Raw genomic sequence first — 8,420 nt, forward strand, 5'->3', positions numbered from 1 at the left:
GCCTGGGGAACAGCTCCCAGGGCCCTGAGCTGCCTCTTTTTGTGGCTCCCCTTCCTCAAGCTGGGGGGGGTCGGGAGGGGGGAGGGCTGGACAAATCGTGTTTATTGTACAAAATACTTAGTTTATTCTATCGGAGAAGTGCCCACTGGCTGCCCAGCCTGTGAGTGCTGGAGGGGTTGGCACTCTCCAGCCCTTCCACTCTGCAGGCTGTGGTGAAAATGTCTCCTTGCTGTGACCAAGGCTCAGCTTCCCGTCACATCCCTCAGGGGTGACTTCTAATGCAGTGGCAGAGTCAGACTCTTGCAGGATGAAGACACAGAGGCTACATTCAACAAGAACTATATGATGGCTCCTGCCAGGGCAGAGACCATCGCTTCCCTGCCTGGCCTTAGGGACAAGGCTGCTGGGCAGGAAGGACAGAGCCCAGCATCACCTCTTTGAGTGCCAGAGAAAGGATGGTTGAGCTGAGGCAGCTCACTCCTGCCTCTGCCTCCATCCCTCCTCTTTTGTATCCATGCCCTGGAAAGATTCCCTCCTACCTCTCTACAGTGACCACACCACAGGGAGGGGAGTGTTTATCTGTCCTTGTCCCCCTCTATCCCATCCAGCTGCAGGTGGCAGAGGGAGGGGACAGGGCTGAGCCACCCCACTGCGGTGGTTGTCAGCCCTGTGCAGAGGTGCCTGCCAGAAACAGAGCAGGGAAGGGCTAAAGCCTGCAGGGAGCCGTGCACATCTCCAGGGAGGTACAAAATCTCTCCCAGTCCCTGCAGCCAGCGGTCTCCGTGCTTCAGCTGGATCTGCTGTGATGGCAACAACTATTAAATATGATGGTTCATGGAATGGGGCTGCAGTGCTGTTTGTGTCCCACAGCGGTGGGTTTGGGCCCTGGCTTGTTCCTTCCCTTGGGGAGCCCAGAAAGAGCTGGAGTTTCTCAGGTTTGCAAACCTTGGAGGTCAGAGACCACTGTAAGATATTGGCATAACTTTATTCTTGCATTTCCATTTACAGTGCCTGGAGGAATCTGGCTATACCTTCCCTGTATTTTCCACTAGGTTGTTGATGACAATAATATCCTCTTCTCAGCCTTTTCTTCTTCATGCTGAGCAACCCCAGCTCCTCCAGCTTCTCCTCCTGTCTTGTAGTATGGCTCGTGAGCCCGTTCCTGCACCCCGTGCCTACTTGAGTGCCCTGCTGCCCCTTGCAGCTAGGCTTCGTAGTAGTACTCCAAGTCAAGCTCATCACGTTTGGTTTTGCCAGCCCTGCGCAGTCCTGCAGGCTTCTCACGGGGTGCCGTGGTCCTGAAGTGAGGCTGCTTTGGCTTAATGCCATAATCTGTGGATAAGACAGTGGGGTGAGGGCTTGGGAGCTGTCTGTGTCATCACTGGAAGAATTAAGTGCATGGGAGGGAGTTTAAGGGAAGAGTTGTACCATCCACCAGGCCAAAGTGCTGTTGTGGAAGCTCCAGGGGGGCAGAGAAGTCCTCAGGGACAAAAGAGCTGTGGAGAAAAACCAGAGGAGGGGGTGAGCCAAAGCCCTCTGGTACTTGACCACATCAGCACTACAAGCCCAAGCCTGGTCCAGGAACGCTGCAGTTTCATAAAGAGCATCCAGCCAATGTGGCACCACTGCAGGTACTCGGGCAGGGATGGGATGGGGGAACAGAAATGTCATCACCTTTGGTATAGGGGCAGAGGGAGCACACCCTGCAGCAGCAGAGCAAGCAGCAAAAGCCAGCACCGCATGCTGAGCTTTGGCACCTACCACTCACATTCTACAGTGAGGTCACAAAGGAACCACCTGGGTAACCCAAGAACTCTTCCCCTCCTGTACTTCGAATCATGGAATGGTGTGGGTTGGAATGGACCTGTAAGATCATCTAGTTCTAACTCCCCACTAGAATAGATTGTTCAAAGCCCCATCCAGCCTGGCCTTGAATGCTTCCAGAGAGGAGGGGGCATTCACAACCTCACTGGGCAACTTGTTCCAGTGTTTTCCCATGCTCACAGTAAAGAATTTCTTCCTAGGCTTTCTTCTTTCTGGACTTCATCTTCTTGAGCTCCTTCCTTTTCAAATTCCCAAATGAATGGAGCACAGTCACTCAGCTCGTGACTTTCATTCTGCCAGCTGAAGTGGTAACACAGATGCCACGCAGTGCCGAGCCCTGTGTCCTCATACTGCTGTGGCCCAGGGGATGCACCTTCCCTACCCCAGTTTGCCTGCTAAGGTAAGAGGGCTGTGACTCCTGCATCTTGTGAGGCCTTAGAGGATGGTTCAGGAAGGGCTGCTGTCATCCATGTGGCCAACTCACCATTGGATAGAATCAGGTGGCACTGCTGCCAGGTTTCTGGCTCTGAGTTGGGAGCACAAAGCTGATGGCAGCCTAGTGCCATGGGCTGGCTAGACCCTGTTTTGTGTGAGGGAGACTCTATGAGAGCTGACCAGCCAAAGTGATGTCTCACATCAGCAGAGATGATAATGAATATGGCCATAGCTGTCCAAGCCTCAGCTTGACCTTTTATTAAATGTTGCACGGCAGTATTTGCAAACTAATCCTTCAGTTCTCTTCTCTGCCCTTGGCCAAGCCCCTGAACACAGGCTGGCAGCCATTCTGCAAACCTGTTTAGTATGCATAGGGTGCTAGCAAAGCAGTGTACAAACTGCAGCACTTCCAGCCCCAAGCTGAACCCTGGGAAATTTGGGGCTGAACCAGGAATGTGGAGTTACATAGCCATCAGCTAAGCAACATGCAGGGCTCTGCCCCATGTAGGCCACAGCAATATGGAAATTGGACCAGCATATCCTAGGCTAGACAACTGCAAAAACCACTCATCCTGATAGAGACAGACCTGTTGGCAACCTAAATCAAAGACACAAGGCAATTCCTTGTAAGCAAGGGAAAAGAGCTCCTTCAGCTCCCTTCTTTCCATTCGGTCAGTTTATTTGACAGACAAGCCCACTCCAAGCAAATTGGCCAGGCATGGCCAACACAAGCAGGCTGCAGGTCAGTCTCAATGCCATGAGGTGGGAGACTATGCTCTCCAAAAATCTTTATGCTGCCTGGCTTTAGTATAGCGCAGCCATACAAAAGGAGAAAAATCAAGTGCTTAAAAAAGGTTGTCCCGCCACCATCACTGGAGCCACAGCACTGCCCACAGAAAGAGGTGGCCAAGGTCTCTCCACACACGTACTGTCCGTCATTCACAGCCAGATCTGTTAAAAAAATTATTTACACCCCTTCCCCACCCTGCAGAACAGGAACTTCTCATTGACGGTTTAACTGAAAATTAGACATAATCAACATGCCTTCCCCCAGCCCTCCTTAGAAACATCCACCCACGATCTTAGCAAATAAAAAAAATTGTCATCTTCTCATCAGCCCCAGTTATAGAAATAGATTTTCTGCCAGGCAGGCAAGTAATCCATCAGTGGCCCTGAAACGAGAGAACAGAGATGTCTCACACGTAGAAAGGTAAAGATTTGAAGATGTATGCAAAAGGTGCTGCTACCCTCTCCTCGTTATGATACCCAACACAGTTCCAAATCTCTACTATCACAACTGAGAAACCCATGGATAAAATAGTTGCCTCCCCCCTTGGCAAAAGTAACTATGGGATCTAGTGTCAGAGATTAGAGCAGGACCAAGGGGTGTGTGAAAGAAACATGGTCAGCACAGTCACGACATGGGACACTACTCCCTCAGTGCTGACACATTCAGGTTCTAAGATGGAAAGGGACTTTGACAATGACCAAGGGAAAATCCTGCACGCAGTGAGTCAGGAGGACAGAGCAAAGAGACAACTCAGCAGTAACTGTGCAGGTGCAAATAACAAAAGCAAGCGCTGTATAGCAAAAAGTGCTTATGCTGGCACTAGGCTTAATGCAGGTTCCAAAGCCTCTCTGAAATCATTAACTGGAGGAGTGGCTCCTGAGCTAACCAGCTTTGTGCCTTCCGCAGAGAAAGGACGGTTTCACAATGCCAGGCTAATCTAATGCCATATCACTGTCATGAACTATTCCAGCAACGGTTTCACATCATCAGGGAAGAGGGGGAGGTGAAAATCTGGCCCATAAGAAAGGGATCTTTGTGTGAAGGACTAGGAGAAATCAGACCTGATTTGAGCTTTTGTTTTATAATCTGTTCCTAGCTAGGTTAATACCCCTAGGGAGCTACCCCTCGCGTCTGTACTGCAGACTGGTGATCAAGGAAAAGGGTTCAGAAGCAGTTTCTGCAAAGCAGGGCTCTGGTGCAATGGTGCAGTTGCAGAAAGGCAACCCCAGGGAACACGCCTAGGTGGCAGGGACAAAGCTCTGCAGCTTGTGAGGGAACCTGGAAGTCTACCACTGTGGTCGAGCACAGGTCCCTCGCAGCCAGGGTGCAATTTTTTCTGCTCCAGCTTAAAACAACTCCAGTACCAATACAAGGTACACTGAAGCTAGCCATCCCAGGGGTACCCCAAGTCCCTTTTCAGGTCAGAAGCTCCTCAACAGACATTCTGCTCAATTCCCATGATTTTTCTTCATTCACCAGAAAAAGGGATGAAGCAATGCGGCCCACTTACGTGTAACAAAGCCAAGTCCAGGCACGTAATCAGCCAACAAACGCAGGAGGAAGAGGATCCTTGCCCTAGGAAGGGAGAGAGTATGAATCAATCTAGTGGGGTAGCTCCCATCCCAGCTGTTGAGCACGTTAACAGTGACAGCAGCAGTTAGGCAAGGGCTTGTATTAACCTGGTCACAGGCACCCAGACCTATTCAGATCTGCTCACCCAGTCCCCTGATGCTACTTCTGTTCAAAGGGAAATTCTCAGCAAAAGACCAACAGGGCCCCTTACTCTGAGTATCGGTCATAAAAAGGAGATCTCAGCAGGTAGTACAGCAGCAGGATGGTTCGTCTCCTCAGCTCGGCTCGCTCTCTCCTGTTCAGGTCTTTCAGATCACTCAGCAAGCTCAAACTGGAAGGAGAGGAGCAGAGAGATAACTCACTTTAATTTTCCTGTCAGTTGTTGTTGCTGTGAGTTTCTAAATCCTCTCTGTTGTCAGGTCCCTGCAGAGCAGTCTGCAACAGAGAGTACTGTCAGTGTTGCAGAACATACCCAAATACATAAATCTCCCAGTTAAAAACAAGGCTAGCCCCTGCACACATATCTAGCAGTAGGGCCTGACACAGACTTGGGAGCAAGGACAGGTGTGATTTTTCAGCAACCACCCACCAAAACTGACCTCGAGATATCCAGGACTGCTGAGAGGAGCCAGGGTTTCCATGATCTCTGTCCCCACACTCCCAAGCTCAATACTAGGAATGTGCAGTCAAGGAACAGAAAGAACCAAACATGCCTCAAAAGAGGCACACAGACAAATAAGAAGTTTCCTGTGTACCAGCAAAATTCTGCACAGCCCAAAAGAAAACATTCTAGGGGCAGTGCTGGAAGAGCCCCAGGGAAGGAGCTGGAGGTCTCATGCATGTGGCTCAACTGGCTGACACTGGCCTTCAAGACATAATGGAGGAATTCCCAGGCCCCTGAACAAGGAGAGCAGAAGTAGGAAGAGAAGTATGGGGTGATTCCACTCTACGCCACGGTTCAGCAGACGAGCCCATAGCACCCTCTGCTGGCACCCAAGGTACAGAGTGTGCTCTCATGTAGCCAGGGCAGGAGGATACAGTGGAGCAGAGGACGTGTAACATAGATGGACTCTGCAATGGTTTCTTGGAGACCCAGAGGAGTGGGAGGCTGGTTCATCTCCTCTGCTCTTCGGCTCTGTGTCTCCTCTCTCTGCTGGGGGGACCCCCAGTGCCTGGACTGCAGGGAAGGAGCTGAAACAAGGAGGTCAGGTCACTCACACAAAGAACGCCTCCCTACAGCCAGCTCAGGTCTCTGCACTGTGAAGGGGGAGAGCTGGTAGAAATGCACAGGCAGCAAGACTGTGGCTGCACCTTCCCAGCTGCTGCTGCTGACCACCAGCACTCTCAGAGCTTACCTGAACAGGAGAGGCAGCAGGGACAGATACTCCTAACATTCAGGCTTCTCAAAGCAAAACTACCACCAGCCTTGCACCACGTGTGTGAATTCCCATTGCTTTAATATCCCCCCACCCATGGGGCACAGTGACTGGCAGGATACACCCCCAATACAAGCTGATCAGGTTTTGCTCTTTACTGCCCACACCCAGGCCTATACATCAAGGGGACAGAACAGAAGTAGCTCAGACAAGGACAGAAAACAGGCTCAGCTACTTACTATTTTGGAGAGATCGCACAACACGGCTGGAACGCCTACCAACATAGGTCTGATCTTTCCCTGAGGAGCTGCCTTCCACATCTGCAGGAGAAAACAGCCACAGGGGTGAGGCTCCACAGGAATGTGTCTCAACCCAGTCTCTATATTGTCAGCAAGAAGATTGGACTGAAAGTTTGATTAGTGCAAAGTGGACCATCCTGAAGGGACTAACATAACAGAGCTCTCAGAGGGTGGAAAGATAAATTTGCTTGACATTACCCAGGACCATGAGAGCAGTGGACTCACAGCTTGATCCACAGTTCAGCCTGTATTTTCCAAGTCAATGATGGCACTAAGAGCTCACCTTCAGAGTGGAGAGACTGCTGCTGCTCCCTGTTCAGCGGCACTATGGGAGGAGATGTCTGGATGCCACCTTTGTACCACAGCAGCAGCAGGAGGCGGAGGATGGCCCTGTGAGCGGGGACACAGGAAGCCTTCAACACCCAGCTGTGGAGCTGGGTTGTGCTGTGCCCAGAAGATGACATCCCCAGAAGAGAGAAACACATAGGTCTGCTCAGGGAACAGGCAAGAGGTACTGCACCCATCTGCAACACAGTACCTTGCACTGCAGGGGGATTCAAACTCCCCCAGCCTCAGAGACTGGCTGCCCAGTTGGCTTGCTTGGGATTTTTCCTGGGGTAACTCCAAGACCCCTCAAGATCCCCCTTCCAAGCGCATGCAGCCCCTTCCCCACTGCTTGTAGCACTTACTTAGCCAGCTGGATGAGGACAATGATGGTCCATCGGCCCATCTCCCCCCAGACCCTGGCTGTCCCCATCTCTGCAAAGACCTCCACACATTCTAGCACGCTCAGCCAGGTCAGCAGCTTCTGCTGGGGTAGTGACTGCAAAACACAGGAAGAGGGACAGGATGGAGGTTCTGCGTGCAAGGTGAAAGGAAAAGATGCACAGCCCAGCCTGGTGGGACTCCCAAAGCTAAGGGAGCAACGACCCTGGATGTCACAGCCTCAGTATCAAGAAGTGGTTCCTCTCCTACGGCCAGAGCCTACATGCAGGCCTGTTTCTCTGCTTCTGAGCAGGAACAGACCTGGACATCACTGTACCGTATGGAGCTGCAACTCCAGAAATGGGGAAAACATCAAAGCTGAATGCCAGTTTGCTTTCTGTCCCAAGTGAAGCAGCTAGCGGTCTCCTGGGTAGTGGCACAATGCCTGAACTCCAAAGGCAGAACTTTCTTCCTCCTCTTTCTAGAGCTGGGACACTTGATGAACTGCTTCCCTGGACGTAGCTGATGAGTACATTTGGAGCACAGAGAATGAGCACAGGGTCCACTGCTGCTCCAAAGCAAATGCCTGCCAAGTACAAACTTACAGCATCAGTCTGGATACCAGGCACAAAGCCCACAGCAGCCTGGGTTCTTTCAGCAAGAGAACTTCTTCACCACGATGTACAGCCTGCATGACTTGAAAAGCATCCATAAAGAAGATACAGCTGAAATTCACCTCACCCCACACTCAGCTATTATCACCGAGGGAAGCGAGTCTTCTGCATGGGTGGTTATCACACACCCGGTGCTCCAGGCAGGGCCGCCTGCGCGGGCTGACCACGAGCCACCCACGTCCAGGCCCAGCGGGCAAGCAGGCGCAGCAGAGGCCTGTCTGGGGGAGAAGCCCTCCTCCTCCTTCCCCAAAGGGCCTAACCGAGGGCAGAGAGCCGGCTTACCCCGGGCAGGCCTCGGGGCAGCTCCTTGCGCAAGATCCAGTCGTTGAGCAGCACCAGCAGGTTGGACGCGGAGTACACTGCAGCGGGAACACGGCGCGGGGTTACGGGCGCGCCGCAGCGCCGGGCACCCCCCCGCCGCCGCGGGCCCTACGTACCGAGCTCCGACAGCTCGTGGGCGTCCGCGAAGCGACCTGCGGGGAGAGGAGGGCGGCCGTGAGACGCGGCGCGGCCGGGCCGCACGCGGCGACGACGCGGCGAGAGGGCCGGGCCGCACCTGGCAGCAGGTAGGACAGGCCGCGCACGGTGCCCTCCAGCTGGGCGGTGGCGGCCGGGTGCCGCCGCACGTACTCCTGGTAGCGCTGGCACAGCTGCCGCAGCCGCCGCACCGCGCCGCGGGACGGGGCCGCCGCCGCCTCCATGCCGCCGCACGGCCCCGCGCTTCCGGCAGCCGCCGCACCGCGCA

At 53.2% G+C, this 8,420-nt stretch overlaps 3 protein-coding genes across 3 annotated transcripts in view; 1 reads left to right on the plus strand and 2 right to left on the minus strand.

Annotated features, from left to right (window-relative positions):
- Positions 1–8,420, plus strand: part of SLC35C1 (solute carrier family 35 member C1) — a 233,191-nt gene that overhangs the window by 40,643 nt on the left and 184,128 nt on the right. The window lies entirely within an intron of this gene.
- On the minus strand, positions 240–1,805 carry FREY1 (Frey regulator of sperm-oocyte fusion 1). Its single transcript, XM_065754872.1, has 4 exons — positions 1,675–1,805; positions 1,429–1,496; positions 1,180–1,332; positions 240–322 (listed from the first exon to the last, which is right to left on the minus strand). Exons 1-3 carry the CDS (start codon positions 1,740–1,742, stop codon positions 1,205–1,207), a joined length of 264 nt encoding a protein of 87 aa, XP_065610944.1. The 5' UTR covers positions 1,743–1,805; the 3' UTR covers positions 240–322; positions 1,180–1,204.
- Positions 2,884–8,397, minus strand: PEX16 (peroxisomal biogenesis factor 16). Its single transcript, XM_065754858.1, has 11 exons — positions 8,232–8,397; positions 8,113–8,148; positions 7,958–8,034; positions 6,986–7,119; positions 6,580–6,686; positions 6,237–6,317; positions 5,660–5,812; positions 5,221–5,293; positions 4,833–4,952; positions 4,560–4,624; positions 2,884–3,431 (listed from the first exon to the last, which is right to left on the minus strand). Exons 1-11 carry the CDS (start codon positions 8,374–8,376, stop codon positions 3,373–3,375), a joined length of 1,050 nt encoding a protein of 349 aa, XP_065610930.1. The 5' UTR covers positions 8,377–8,397; the 3' UTR covers positions 2,884–3,372.

Source organism: Cyrtonyx montezumae, unplaced genomic scaffold (assembly GCF_038088225.1).
Source record: "Cyrtonyx montezumae isolate F1298 unplaced genomic scaffold, pur_monq_1.0 scaffold_10, whole genome shotgun sequence".
Taxonomy (NCBI): Eukaryota; Metazoa; Chordata; class Aves; order Galliformes; family Odontophoridae; genus Cyrtonyx; species Cyrtonyx montezumae.